The sequence below is a fragment of the Daphnia pulicaria genome, chromosome 8 (genome assembly GCF_021234035.1).
Source record: "Daphnia pulicaria isolate SC F1-1A chromosome 8, SC_F0-13Bv2, whole genome shotgun sequence".
Taxonomy (NCBI): domain Eukaryota; kingdom Metazoa; phylum Arthropoda; class Branchiopoda; order Diplostraca; family Daphniidae; genus Daphnia; species Daphnia pulicaria.
In genome coordinates this window covers 3,506,701-3,521,185 of record NC_060920.1, presented here as the reverse complement: position 1 = coordinate 3,521,185, position 14,485 = coordinate 3,506,701, and the positions used below count along the sequence as shown (strand labels likewise).

The 14,485-nt window shown below is 41.7% G+C and overlaps 3 protein-coding genes across 3 annotated transcripts; 1 reads left to right on the top strand and 2 right to left on the bottom strand.

Annotated features, from left to right (window-relative positions):
* Positions 1-2,797: 2,797 nt before the first annotated feature.
* LOC124312368 (homeobox protein orthopedia-like) lies at positions 2,798-5,874 on the top strand. The gene is made up of 5 exons (XM_046776868.1): positions 2,798-3,150; positions 3,611-4,131; positions 4,722-5,019; positions 5,119-5,343; positions 5,425-5,874. The coding sequence occupies exons 1-5, from the start codon at positions 3,123-3,125 to the stop codon at positions 5,835-5,837; spliced, it is 1,485 nt and encodes a 494-aa protein (XP_046632824.1). The 5' UTR covers positions 2,798-3,122; the 3' UTR covers positions 5,838-5,874.
* Positions 5,875-10,190: 4,316 nt separating this feature from the next.
* LOC124312330 (titin-like) lies at positions 10,191-12,632 on the bottom strand. Its single transcript, XM_046776814.1, has 3 exons — positions 12,394-12,632; positions 10,867-12,334; positions 10,191-10,795 (listed from the first exon to the last, which is right to left on the bottom strand). Exons 1-3 carry the CDS (start codon positions 12,488-12,490, stop codon positions 10,555-10,557), a joined length of 1,806 nt encoding a protein of 601 aa, XP_046632770.1. The 5' UTR covers positions 12,491-12,632; the 3' UTR covers positions 10,191-10,554.
* A 319-nt stretch (positions 12,633-12,951) lies between these two features.
* LOC124312492 lies at positions 12,952-13,726 on the bottom strand. The gene is made up of 2 exons (XM_046777022.1): positions 13,663-13,726; positions 12,952-13,524 (listed from the first exon to the last, which is right to left on the bottom strand). The coding sequence occupies exons 1-2, from the start codon at positions 13,666-13,668 to the stop codon at positions 13,072-13,074; spliced, it is 459 nt and encodes a 152-aa protein (XP_046632978.1). The 5' UTR covers positions 13,669-13,726; the 3' UTR covers positions 12,952-13,071.
* Between the last annotated feature and the right edge of the window lie 759 nt (positions 13,727-14,485).

The window sequence follows — 14,485 nt, the reverse complement described above, 5'->3', positions numbered from 1 at the left end:
CTATATACGTACCCTTCCAGTGGAAATCAAGAAATGATCAGAGGTTTCCTGTTAGTTGAGTTGGCTGCTGTTGTCGAATGAGTCTGTTTTTCTATAGCAAGAAAAGTGTTGGCTATAGTGTCGAGAAGAAGCTGGATATCCTCGTGATTGTCAGTATCGACTCTTCTACTTGTGAGGGAATAACACACATCCGGGTGATTCGAGTTTCTCAATGGCACCTATAAAAAATGTTATTGGAATGACTAAGTACTCGGTCGTCTAGGTGTTTGTGGCATGAGTGCCGATGCAGTCAATTTTTACGGAAAAATTTTGATCCGTTCTGTTTGTTGTTTTTTCCTTTCGAAAACTGAATTTTTAATAATACAATCAATTCAAATATCAAAGAAATACACAGTCAAGTTCATTTCAACAATTATACACGTATAGTATTACCGTTTAAAAATTTCAGGTTTACTTTGAAGGAATAATCTGGTTAGTATGTTGTAATCCAGGAATTATTTTCGAAACGATAGCGTATACCTTGCAGTATACAAACACCATCATGTATAGTAGTAGGGGCTGGTGGCTGATAGATAAATATAGATTTGGACGTTGCTGGATTACGACCGTGAATGGCTGCCAAATGAAACGAATTAAAAATTAAAAAGAGAAAGACAATAAAAATAAAAAAGGTCTTAATCATTCAAAAGAGGAGGAACCAACATCATTAGAGAAGTCAGATAATTATAGCTTACATAAAGTAGTTTCATCTTCTTTTCGTTCTTTTCTCCATCATTCGCGGTTGCGAGCGGTTTTCGTTCGCCATTTTACTATTTTAGTCGTCTTTTCACACGCAAACAAACTATAAGAGAAGACAATAGTAAAGCAGCAGACGAAATTAAAGAGAGATGAAAGAGAGCTAGGGGGGAGGCCAAAGTAGATAATCAGGCGAAATGATGGAACAACGGATCAAATGTCAATGTCTCTCTAATGAATTCGTCCAGCCAGCCGGCCCAGCCGGCCGTGTAGAAATTCTTATCCCAATCGCAAAGAAAAAGAAAAGGCCAGCAGCCGTCAGCAGCCAGGTTGACTAATAATCAATGGGGAGGGGGTGACCCCGACATGTTTGGGTCTACCGGATATGATGACGGGGGAATTTCTAATCAACAATCAAGGCCCGCGCTAGCTTGATGAACAAATTTTTTTTTGGTCAGGTCGTCAGGTATATGATGATGTGATTAAAAACCTTCTTCTTCTCGCGGGCGTCCATATGTGCTCGACTGTTGCTGGTGGGGTCATCGCCAGGTATGTCCTGATTATTGGCAAGACAGGGAGGGGGAAATCTAACTATGTTACGAGGGAGGGAAAAAAGAAAAAGAAAAACGGAAGAGGGAGGTAGAGTTTGATATTAAAACATCCCCCGCCCCTCTCCCCCTACTCTGCTGGTACTGGGTGGGGTGGGTGGAAAATATATTGGCAATTAGAGGCAGAGAGAGAGAGAACGTGTATAATATATCGATTGTAATAGAGAAGGAAAAAAGAGTAGCTATTGTTGGGACCGGTTACATTTATAAATGTTTGATGGAGCGAAAAGAATAATAGATTGATATAATAATAATCAAATGCTGTGATCTTATTTGGACGGGTGGTGGAACATTGCCCGGTTACGACTGGCCGACCGTCAAGCAAAACAAAATGTAATACCCCGAATGCCGAATATCCAAATGTCTGAGACCTTTTCGAATAAGAAAAAAATGGGATAAAATCTGTTTCGGCGCTCTGGACTGTTCAAACAGAATCAAAGAAAAGGTGCGATAAAGCGCACGAATATTACAAAAATCAAATCATCTGGTGGGAACATGAGCCCACGGTTTTTCTCAGCCATGACAAATAGATCAACAAACTTGACCTGTGTATGTGTGTGTTTGGCCGTCTTGTGAGACAATGTGCGAGATATGCCCCGGCCGGACAGAAAACCCCAAAAATGGGGAGAGCCCCGGCCCCCCTTTTTTTGTTTCATTTTATTTTATCGCACATATATCATCGAGATGCTGAAATCAGGGTGTGGTTCGATATGTCCTATACGTAGTCCCAAAAGGGGATAGAGAAAAGAACTCTGCTGCACTACATATATATAGAACGAAGGACGAGCGCCATATCAGTGTTAAAATGACCTTGTTTGACCCTATCCAAAACAAACCCACCGAAAAGGGAAAAAAGAAAAACACATCGGTCACACACATTTTCCACGACATCATCGCGCGGCCAGATGTTTCATTTTCCTTTTTTCTTTCTTTTTTTCCTCTCCTAAATGGCAAATTAGCAAAATAAAATATTAAGATTAATTTTTTCAACGGATATAATGAAGAATTTGAATCAATTTAAATTTGTGAATCTAATTGAATATTACGTCAACACGTTTTGTTTGTTTTGTTTTACGTCATAGCAAAAGTCTACGTGACTCCTCCTCTACGCGGGCGGTTGGCTTTTCGGCCAGCCTTTGAGGGTCGCCGCCACCAATGGGACGGCTCGGATGAAGCGCAAGAGATACAAAGCGAAGGCGGTGCTTTCAAGAAGAAGAAAAAGAAGCACCAGGAAGGTTGTTACCTCCTCCGCACAACCGATCTTGCACGCGCAGTATAGTCAAGGAAGAAGAACAAAGTCACACCCACCGCCACTTGCCCGGCCCCCCGCCCAGCCGGATGATAACCTCTCCCACCCCCTTTTCTCTTTTCTCTCCCGCACAAGGTTTTTTTAGATGGATATATATACTATGCATTTACTACAGACGCATGCAATAGTGCTCTAGAGTGTGTACACACACCAAGTAGCTGCGTGTGTGAATATATAGACGATTGAGTTGGTTGGGGTTGAGACGGGCCAGCCCAGCAGTGACGACGAGTGGGAAAATCATCTTTTGTGATGTCGATGGAAAACTGTGACACCAGTCGGCCAACATCCACGTGATGGAACGCACACTCACCATCTCTTATTCACGACAATCTATTAACTGAAAAAAAATTAAATTACCAAAGTTTTTGAGTGAAATCGAATCAAGTGAAGTGTCGGTTAGTGATTTAATTTTTTTTAAACATTTTCATCTTGAATTGATTGTAATTCAATCGAATTATCGGCAAAGAAAAATGCTGGTTCAACATCTCAATTCATCTGGTAAGTTTCTGTTTGATTTGGAAATGAATTATCTTTTTTCTAAAAAGAAAAAAAAGGAAAGGAGTGATAGTATATTTTTGGCGTGTTCATCCTGATAGCGATAAAACATCAGATAATAAATGGCCGTTTTGTTTTTTGGGCGCTGGGTTAAAAATCCCCGGAGAAAAAAAAAATAGAGATCCATATGAGAAAAAAGATTCTGTTGAAATGAGATTATATTCAAGTAAGAGGTGGTGGGTGGGTGGTGGGGTTGAAGGAGGTCATCAACGTCCTCGTTTGGTATTCATTAGCTTCTAGCCGAAATTTATCTTCCGCAGGAAGAAGAAGAAACTGGGGTGGTTCGTTTTCCATTTCCCAATGGGATCGTCTACGGCTAACAACAACAAATCCTCCTCTTTTCTTTATATTCTTATTCGACATTTAAAGAAATAATCATTTAACAATTGAACGATCATCTCAGGTCATCACCATCACCACCAGCATTTGATGGCCGGCAAAGTTGGCGGACACCACCACAGTTTGCACAATCTGCACCAATCGACCGTTCAGCAGCAACAACAACAGCAACAACAACAGGGTGGAGGAGGCAAGCCACAACAACAACAGCAACAACATCACCACCATCTGAGCAGCAGCTCGGGATTCTTGCACTCGCTCCAGCAGCATCCGTCGGCCACGTCTTCCGGCAGTCACGAAAGCGACGAGAGTCTCTGCCAGGATCAGCACTCGGGTCATCCGCAGCAGCAGCTGGGCGGCGTCCAGCAGCAACAGCAGCAGCACGTCAAGAGTCACGGAGTCTCATCCAACACGACGGCCTCGTCAACATCGTCGTCGTCGGTGAAGCAGAAGAGGCACAGGACGCGGTTCACGCCGGCCCAGCTCAACGAGTTGGAGCGCAGCTTCACCAAGACGCACTACCCCGACATTTTCATGCGGGAGGAAATCGCCATGCGCATCGGACTCACCGAATCCCGCGTTCAGGTTCGAATTTTTTAAATTTTTAATAAAAATTCAAATTAAAACAAAAAAGCAAAAAAATGTTTTTTAAATAAATCGAAAAGTAGCGCCGTCATGGGCGGTGGGAAAGAAATCTGTTCAAAAAGGACCCCGAAGATCATCAAACATTGGGGGAAAAACGAAAGGGTTTTTGTCTTTGGGCTGTTGGTGAACGAAAGGTGCGACATTTGCGAGGTGTCCATCAAACTTTGGAAAGAAAACACATGACAGAGAGGTTGGGGGGGGGGGGAGAGTGTCGGTGACTGTGTCGGTTATTGGGAACTGTGTGAAAAATCTCACTTACGACAAGAAGAAAGAAGAAGAAGAAGAAGAAGAAGATGGGTGGTGGTTGGGTTGACACCTTGACACAAAACACACCTTTATAGACATTTCATCTGTCTGTATTCCAGGGTCGTCGTCACTTTTGTCTTTTTTATTTTCTCTTCTGCTGGCTGGAAACCAAAAAAAGAAAAAGAAACAAATTATTATTTTTTCGGTCATTTGGTTGAATTTTGAATTTGATTTGATTGGTTTTAATCATTTTTTAAAAATTATTGTTGAATGGTTGATTGTAGGTTTGGTTCCAGAACCGACGGGCCAAGTGGAAGAAGCGCAAGAAGACCAACAATGTCTTCCGGTCTGGCAACAATAACGGGAGTGGAGGTGCGGGAGGTGGATTGATTCCGTCGCACGTTTTGCCACCGTTCGGTTCCGGTAACGCCGGAAGCGGAGCAACTGCGTCGGGCACCAACGGCGGAGGTGGCGGAGGCGGAGGCGGACAGGCGACGGGACTAGCCGTCGATCCTTTGTGTTCGCCGGCCTCGCTCTTTGTCAGCACGGCAGCCGATTCCGGCCGTTGGGGAGTGGCTTCCGGTACGTCCTGAGAGATAAAAAAAGAAAATACGAATCGATTTTATTTATTTTGTTAATTGAATTGAAAATTAATTTCACAAATGATTTTCTGGCTTGAAGGTTTGAGCCCGTTGGGGTCGTCGAGCGGTGGCATGTCATTGGCCGGCTTCGGGAGTCCGTCCCTGTCGCAACTGAACCAGCTGAGTAACGCACTCAACAATCACCACAGCCACCACCCACCCACGCAATCGAGCGGTGGGGGAGGAGGAGGAGGAGGAGGGATCATGTCACCGTCATCTCTGATGAACTCGCCCGGCTATCAAACGGCCTACTCTTCCACCACCAGTAATATCTGCAAATAGTTGATATTAAACTTTTAAATTAAATTTAAAACAAAAAATTTAATTTCAAAAATTATTCAATTAGACGGAAGATTGAGTTCGTCGTCGATTCAAACGGGCGGATTGAACGATTTCGGGGGGACGGGCCGAGGTGGCAACGGCCAACACTTGACGGGCGGCAACGGGACGATGGAGCAGCAGCAGACGGCCGAGTCGCTGGCCGCCCAGAATCTGGTCAACAGTTACGTCAAGAACGGCGGCTACAGCGGCTACGAGCAGCTGCTCCAACTCTCCACCAACGGCAATTACTTCCAGGACTGTCTCACCTCCCACCACCACCATCACCACCACATTTCACACTCGAACCGGCCGCCGCCCGCACAGCGTCACCTGTCCCACCTCCTCAACGACAAGGATCCCGGCGGCGGCGGTGGAGGGACAGACAGCGGCTCCTACGAGAACAACAATCAGCAACAACAACTCTCACCACCCATCTAAACTTTTCTTTTTCTTTTTTTAAATTCAATATTATATCCCAAAAAATTTCCTCGGGGCGACTCAAAGCCTTTTTTTTTCTTTTTTTTTTCTTTTAAAAATTAACAAAATCCGCAAATTCCTTTTTCTCTGAAATGTTTTTTTTTTTCTTTTTTTAAAAACCATTTTGAATTTCTCTCCGATTCGTTTTTTAAAAAAACAAAAATTTATGTGGCCGAATTTGTTTTTCTTCCATGTCCTTCCTATGGCTGTGTGTGTGTGTGTGTACTGTACACTTTCGTTATATTAAAGAAAACAAAAAACAAATTTTCAATGTGCATGCTTTTCCCAAATGTTTTTCAATTGTTTTTTTCGTGATTGAAGATATGATGAATTGGTGCTCCAACCAAAAAACAAATATTATGACGTAAGACATTCCACAAATCTTTTCTTTGTATCCAAATCAAACACACACACAAAAAAGGTCAATGTCGTTCTTCTTTTTTTCTTGTCGCCCCCAGAATTAATGAGATGCAAAACACACACACACACCAAAGTTAAACAAAAGAAAATGAGAGAGACACATTTTTTAGAAAATATCTTCTTTGTTCGATTTGATGTTTCCACACACACGCGCGTGCAATCCCTTTTCCCCTGTTTCTATATATAATAATTATCATTAATTAATTTATATCAATTCATTATATATATCTGTAGTGTGTGATTGGTCCGTGTGAATGTCCGGCATCGAGGAGAAACGCTCACAACTGCGGGGTATATAGAGGAAACTCACGGCACGTCAACTTTCAGCACCTCCCACCCGCAACAAACAAACAAAACTGTGAAATTGATTTTGAAAATGAACGGGCAAAGGGGAGGGGCCGGTTTTAAGTGCAAAAATGGAAACAATACAATACCAAAAGATCCTGTAATATCAATTCAATGGTAATTTCTTTCTTCTTTACACTAACGAAATGAAAGCGACCTTATAGGATTTTAGACCCCTCACCCCTTCGTCACATAAATTCTACCCCCTTGGAATATTACATCACAATCCTCAGACCCCCTTTTCTTAAATTAAAAATTTCTAATTAAGTTATAAATTCTCAATTCAGGACGTTGTTGTACTTTTTTGAACAGTTGCCAACCTGGGCCTTAACGCATGAGAACGACACAATATACACGGAATTACCGACCATTGCGTTAAACCTACAAGAAAAGCGAAAGGGCTCACGAAAATTAGTTTGATAAAATCCCAGAGATGGCGGTGGTAGCAGTAGCGATGGGATAGCGACATTAGGACTAATAACCACAAGGACTAATCGAATGCGTCACTAGAACGCGACACTAGAACGCACTTCCACCACTAGAACGTCCATATTTTAGCCACGACATTAGAACGGAAAAACCTCTAAATTCCGCTGCGACACTAGAACGTCCACATTTTAGTAACGACAATAGGACGGAAAACCTCTAAATTTCTCTACGACAGTAGGACGGATTTTGCGACATTAGAACTTTCATATTTTAACAACGACTCTAGGACGGGAAATCATGTATAATTATTGCGACACTAGAACGGCTATAAAAGAATCGGCAGCGGGGAATGATTCTTTACCGCTAGATGGATTTCGCATGCGTCACTAGAACGCCCGCCCGACACTAGAACGTCCATATTTAAGCGACGAAACTAGAACGGGAAAAAATATTGCGACACTAGAACGGCTATAATAAAATCTGCGGTGGGGTTTCATTCTTTACCGCTAGATGTAGGAGATGTATAAAGTTTCCGATTAAGTTGCGCGAATTTTAAAACATCGAATGGATGGATTGGTATACCATACAGCTAACAGACAAAAAAGACAGGATGAGAACGGCAAAGTATAGCGAATACTATATGTTAATCCCTAAATACCCTATTCTTTCTGAAATCTGAAATGGAGTCTTAGAGCTTCCAACTTTTGGTTATACAAGATCCGGCGGCAACTATGTGTCCTATATTACACAAAGGCAGCACTTGGTATGAGAATAAAGGAATCTAATGGAATCTAGCCAATTCTTTTGGCCCTAGTTCTTATACTATCAAGGCTGTGTGCTGCCGTAAGGTATACATAGAGGCGATGTCTTTGAATCAATTAGTGACCGGAATGTTGAAGTTCTGTTCCCACCGTTCCCACCGCGATTTTCACAGCAGGTCGAAATAAATAAAATAGAACTAGATGCCGTCTCTTTTGTACTATTGAACGCATTTGAAGCGGTGCAGAAGGTGCGTTAGATTATCCGCATCACGATGAATACATAATCGAGGCGTTACGTCATGCTCACCCCCTCCTTTCTTGAAGGACCATAGTGTTGGCTGTCGCTCGTATAAACCATACACAGTACCAACACGTAAAGCTGATTGCAGCGCATAATATTATAGAGAAAACGCGCCAGCATGGGATGAAGATACTTGGGTGGTAGGGCCTAATGGTTTCCTTTGTGAGCTCGAAGGCGTTTGTCTGCAGCCACGCTCTCCCCGACCGATTTTATCTTCGACGTCAGACGTTCAGGCGGAGTAATTGATCGGATATCAAACGTAAATTCTTTAAAGCCCACAACTAATTTAAGCGATGTTGATTAACTCTTGTTTTTAATGCAGCTTGTGACGAACAATTTAAGTCAGTTGCAAGATAATAATCAGTACTGCTCGGTAACTTTCATTCGTGGGACACCTTCTGCCGTTCTGCGGCTGTTGTTGTGCGTCAACGAAAAATTCGGTACTCAAATCCAGAAACATTTCAAGGAACTAGTAGGCCACGAAATGGCACCTGCTCTGTACCCTATCCTCTTTGACCAAATTAAGGCACTCGTGGAAAAGTTTTTTATCGCACTGGCCGGGTTGTAGTTAACAAATCATACACGCAGTTCACCAAGAACGTCATTTTCATCACGAAGAATGTGTTAGAAAACAGTAGCCTAATAACAAGAACGACACACCTGCAGAGCATTTGAGTGTAACCGGTAGCCTATTGAAGGAATGATGCTTGCAATTGTCCGGTGAGTTTTCGTAATTCGCCGGATTACACATTAAAACTGATGGCGAGGGACCATTCTTTTAAAATGTTGATAAATTCTGTTTACAGAAATCTGGGAATCCCCATGTGGGAGTCAATCATTCCTGGTGGAGCAATTGAGTGTGTCATAGAAACGACATTACAGAGAATTCAAATAAATTTCAAACTCTGAAATCGGTTACAATTTCAGGCAGATTGTGTACCGTGGGCATGGTATTTTTGTAACGTTTGTCTACCTAAAAGAGGAACGCAGTTTCTTTAGGATTGCAGAAGCAATAGTTAATGGAAAATTTTTTGTGATGGAGTAATTGGAGACTGCGTTATTTTGCCAAGACCGATTTTCGTTCATATAGTTTCCCCTCCGAATACCTTTGTTTTCGTTTATGACTTCGTTTTCGATATTCCCCTGCATTCTTTTCATTACGATAACGATTAACGAAGTTCGTGCGAGAGTTCGTGTGTCTCTCGAGAGTCTCCCCATTACTATCATATTTTGAAATACAAACACTTTCATTACATTTTTTTTTATTCTATCATTTCTTTTAAAACTAATAATATCTATTCTACGAAAACGAGACTGATTGAAAACTGAAAAATCCTGAATACTACTTCTAGGATAACATGTAGGATTTCAGAAAGAATAGGGTATTTAGGGATTAACATATAGTATTCGCTATACTTTGCCGTTCTCATCCTGTCTTTTTTGTCTGTTAGCTGTATGGTATACCAATCCATCCATTCGATGTTTTAAAATTCGCGCAACTTAATCGGAAACTTTATACATCTCCTACATCTAGCGGTAAAGAATGAAACCCCACCGCAGATTTTATTATAGCCGTTCTAGTGTCGCAATATTTTTTCCCGTTCTAGTTTCGTCGCTTAAATATGGACGTTCTAGTGTCGGGCGGGCGTTCTAGTGACGCATGCGAAATCCATCTAGCGGTAAAGAATCATTCCCCGCTGCCGATTCTTTTATAGCCGTTCTAGTGTCGCAATAATTATACATGATTTCCCGTCCTAGAGTCGTTGTTAAAATATGAAAGTTCTAATGTCGCAAAATCCGTCCTACTGTCGTAGAGAAATTTAGAGGTTTTCCGTCCTATTGTCGTTACTAAAATGTGGACGTTCTAGTGTCGCAGCGGAATTTAGAGGTTTTTCCGTTCTAATGTCGTGGCTAAAATATGGACGTTCTAGTGGTGGAAGGGCGTTCTAGTGTCGCGTTCTAGTGACGCATTCGATTAGTCCTTGTGGTTATTAGTCCCAATGTCTACATGCCGTAGCGATAGTAGATGTGAGAATCTGTACAAAAAATGCTCAATAATTACTTCCACCACCGTTTAATGTCTTTTCTGAGTCTCTTAACCGACAAATAATGACGGTAGATACAAAATCCACAAATGTGTGCCAATGATTTGAACAAAACGAACGACAATGAAATTTCAAAACAAAAATAAAAAAAATGTCAACGCCGTTCTTGTTTTTTTCTCGTCTGCCAAAATGGAATGACACACGCACAAAATAACGGAAAAAAAGGGGGAAAAGTAATCTTCTTTGTTCGATTTGATGATTGAAGTACAAAAATGGGAAATAATACAATACCAAAACATCCTGTAATGAATTTCAGTCCATCAGCGGCCGTCCACCTGTTTGGTTCTCATAATACTTTTCAAACCAAATGGAAAACTTCAGGCAGGTTTCATCCAGACGGGAGTACTCTCAAAGTGTTCCACGGCTTGCTTGGCTGCATACTCGTAAGCATCGGTCATAATCTCGAAATCTTCGGGGTACGTCATAAACATCTCCTGGCCCACCTTGATGGAAGCGATGAAACGTCCCGATTTCAATTGATTGTGATTCAAAGTGATTCGACCCAGTTTATATTTAGCCATCATCGCTTTCAGGCGCTCGCAATAGAACTCGCCCAGCCTGGGAAAAGAAAAACAAAATTAATTTCACCGTCATTATTCACTGGCCCAGCATTTTAAATAGAAATTTACCTTGTTGATAGAACTGCTTTCGGCTTGGGAGTAAAATCTTGAGTGACGGTCCGAGAAACTGGTTGAGATTCAACGGGCTGGTGAGGCAACCGTCTAGATAAAAGAGGCGAGACAGGAGGTGGTTGCTTAGGAGCCTCTGCTGGCAAATGATCGGGAAGATGCATGAAAGGCCGGGGCGTTTGCAGTGGCACAGTCGAAGGTGGACTGACGACCACTGGAACGCCGTTCCTCAACAAGACGCGTGGAGCCCTGGCCGCTGCACTTATTTTTGGCGTAACAGTAACAGGAACTTCTTCTTTAACCATTTCAGGAAGTTTTCGAGTTACTTTAAACGTCTCGGTAATGATTTCCGGTAATCTGGGACGTTGCTCTTCCTTTTTAATAACGACACGACGATGATAGGCATTATTTCGTTGCTCGAAGCCAGAGGGCAAGAACTGCAGCGTCGATTTGGTCGCTTCCTGGAAAGGGTTAGGTGTAACTGGCCTCCACTGGAACGCGTCAGGGCTGACTGGCTTTTCTTCATATACCTTTATTGGAGATAATGGTTTAGGCAGATGTTGCATCTGTGTCGCGGAATCTTGCTCGAAGGGATTGATGGGATCCACCGGTTTCGACGAGGAAATCTTTAAATCATTCAGCGAATTTTGAACGGAATCTACAAAAGCTGATGGCTTTTGGATAACCTGAGGGGTTGGTTGAACGTTTGAAGTTTGGATCGTAACAGGAGGAGTTGCAGGCATGTCCGGCTGCACCTGTGGAGCCGGTGTCCGAGGTTGCATCAATTGGGGAGTCAAGTGGGCACGACCGGGCACTCCCTGAGGCTTGTTGGCAGGTGTGACATTTAATTGCAGAGGCACTGCAAAAGGTTTAGGCTCCATCGCAGCATTTGGCACGGTCAACGGTTTGTTGTTATTGATGTTGTAACTGTTGGAAAACATGCTGGGACCTGTTGTGGTTGGAACTCTCTGGCTGTAGTTTGATGAAGGTGAAAAATTGGGCTTCTGCATTACAGGAACTGAGAGTGGTGCCTGATTATATAGTTTCACAAATCTAGGAGGCATATTTGAATTTTTAAATTGACTGGAATACAGTGGTGGTCTAGTAAAGGTTCCACTTCTAGTGTTGTCAAATCTTTCTTGAGGTTTGTAGGCGTTGAAATTTGAGTTGTAGTTTCTGTTGAAGTTAGGATTTGGAGCTACTTGCGAGGAAACTCTAAATGACTTGAACCTGCTACCCATGGAAAAGTTGCTGTTGGTTTTCTTCTTTTTGGCCGATCTCTGTCCTTGAACAAGTTCATTGATGTGAGATGATCCTTCCAACGGAACAGCCTTCACATACAGCATTCCATCTTGGAAATTTGTGTAGGAAGACACTACGTCTGGTATGCTTCGTAAAAAGTCATCCATTTGGTTGTAGCCCAATTTAGCGTACGGCATGGTTGTTCCCATTTCCGAAATGTATAGCCCTACAAAATAACAGTAATTTCAAACCATTTTAGTACAGATTAGATTCAAGAATTAATACCGTATAGCCGTTTAGATGTAATGGCTGTCTTCTCTGTACATAAGAGCGCCTGAATTTCGAGCTTCAATTCATTCCTCAGTTTTTCCTTGTCCGTCATCTTCAATATTACGTGGGAAACAACAGTTCAGTTTCTTTTTTTAATTAAACGTTAAACCAAACACGTGTGCAGTGTGGTCGCGTCGTTTGCTCAAGAGGACAGTCTTTTTTTCTGCACCACGATGACTAAGCCAAGGCCAAGATACTAGCCAGAGGCTAGACTGGCTAGACTTTTCGGTTTTGCATCGTTCTTGCTGCCATCTAGCGGCAAGAGATAAACTTACCGTATGAGCGAATTGCGCTTGGTTAGTGCTAACACCTCATAAAGAACAAGAACATCGATTTTTACAATACAACAACCCGATTAATAAAATTTGCCATTTTTTAAATGAGGTGTATAATTGTAAATTATGTAAATTAGCCAGCATAAACCATCAATTCAACAGTAAAACCCATTTTTTGAACAATATGAAGAGCATGTGGAATAAAAAGTAACACCGTGATTCATGAAAAAGTGCTATACATCATCGCACCAGTTTATTATTTGCTATCTTCTTTAAAATAGTGACAACACCAGGATATAACTTACAATACATGAATTGAAGATATCACACTCGAGAACATGTTTGCTTTTGCATTTATTTAAATGCTTTCTTCTCCCTCCTTCATATGCCCATATGAAGATGATCCGGAAAATGGAACTCGAGTGGGTGTTTTTATTGTGACGTGCTCAAGTGTGAGTACAACTGGTTTAGCTGGGCGATGTGGGGTTTTGAAATTATTTTCAGCTAGCGGGTCTTTTTTGGCTGGCGGGATTGTCACGGCAAATTTCACAGTGTCCGAAGTTTCCTTCGGCACTGTGGAGGCAACCAGAGCTGGAAGCGGAAGCGGGCGGTTCAAATTCAAAGGATAAGGCCGTGCGGTCATTGTTGGAGGCAAGACCTTGTTATCGGGTGACGCTGCCGGGAGATCTTTGACGTCTAAACTGGAAATGTCGACAATTTCTGCCTTTATCTCGGGGATGGATTGCTCTTGGCAGCGGCTGAGACCAAACACCATGAACCAGATCAAAGCAAGGGTGATAAGATGTTGAACCTATAGTTGTATACAAAGTAATTATTACAATGGGAAATAACAGCAGTGTGGTTGGCCATATATTGTAAAAGGTACACATTTCCTTATCCAAGACAAGAACAATTTTAAAAACTAAAGAGTTATTTCTGATTTGCATACCTTCATTTCCAAATGAAAATGTGTTGGAGTGTTGACTACTAGTCGACTGGATGGTTTCAACTGCAACTGATGTCAGAGAATTCATCGCCCAGCGTTTTTAAAGCGCACATTCATGGCCATCATCATATGATTAATAAACAGTAAAAGATCTAGCTTCTCTCATTGATGTTGGTAGCCTATCTTTCATTGACATTCAATTGAATACTTCGAATTTGATAATTAAAATAAAATTGATGAATTTTTAATCCCCCCTTCTCCAGATTCCAAGAAACAACCAAGGATAATCACTAGCTTGTCTATTACTAAGGCAAGTGCGCTAGGAAATGTACACATCTATTTATGGTAAATTGGTATTTGTTTAATTTTTATTGTGTAATTACAATTGAGTACTAAGTTTCCTTTCCCATGCGTTTCCAAAAGATTCTCAGCCGACGAGAAGTTGAATACTAATTTCTTTTTGGATTCCAGCAATGAATAAGGCTTATTCTATCGCTGCTCTTTCGCAATAACGCAAGCTTTTTCTCTTCTTTATATTGGGATAAATTAAAAAATTATGCAAATGATTTCAATCGCCCAGTCCCTAATTTACAGATGCATTCAAAAATTGTAAAAAAATTGTATTGCAGGAAGAATGTACACTGACAGTTCCTCCTCAGACGACAAGTGAACGTTTAAAAATACTTCATGTTGCAGCCTTTGTAGTCGGAAATGATTTTTGTTTTCTAAAAAAAGAAAATAATCAAATACTGAGAAGAAGTGTTCCAGGAACAACCCAAGGGGGTCAATAAAATATGCCAGCCAACTGGTCGACCATTGACTTCAG

Coding starts and splice junctions, on each gene's coding strand:
- LOC124312368 (XM_046776868.1), top strand. CDS start 3,123: ATGCTGGTTCAACATCTCAATTCATCTG. Junction 4,132..4,721: donor TCACCGAATCCCGCGTTCAG/GTTCGAATTTTT, acceptor GGTTGATTGTAG/GTTTGGTTCCAGAACCGACG. Junction 5,344..5,424: donor GGCCTACTCTTCCACCACCA/GTAATATCTGCA, acceptor TTATTCAATTAG/ACGGAAGATTGAGTTCGTCG.
- LOC124312330 (XM_046776814.1), bottom strand. CDS start 12,490: ATGACGGACAAGGAAAAACTGAGGAATGAATTGAAGCTCGAAATTCAG. Junction 12,335..12,393: donor TACATCTAAACGGCTATACG/GTATTAATTCTT, acceptor GTTATTTTGTAG/GGCTATACATTTCGGAAATG. Junction 10,796..10,866: donor AAAGCAGTTCTATCAACAAG/GTAAATTTCTAT, acceptor TTCTTTTCCCAG/GCTGGGCGAGTTCTATTGCG.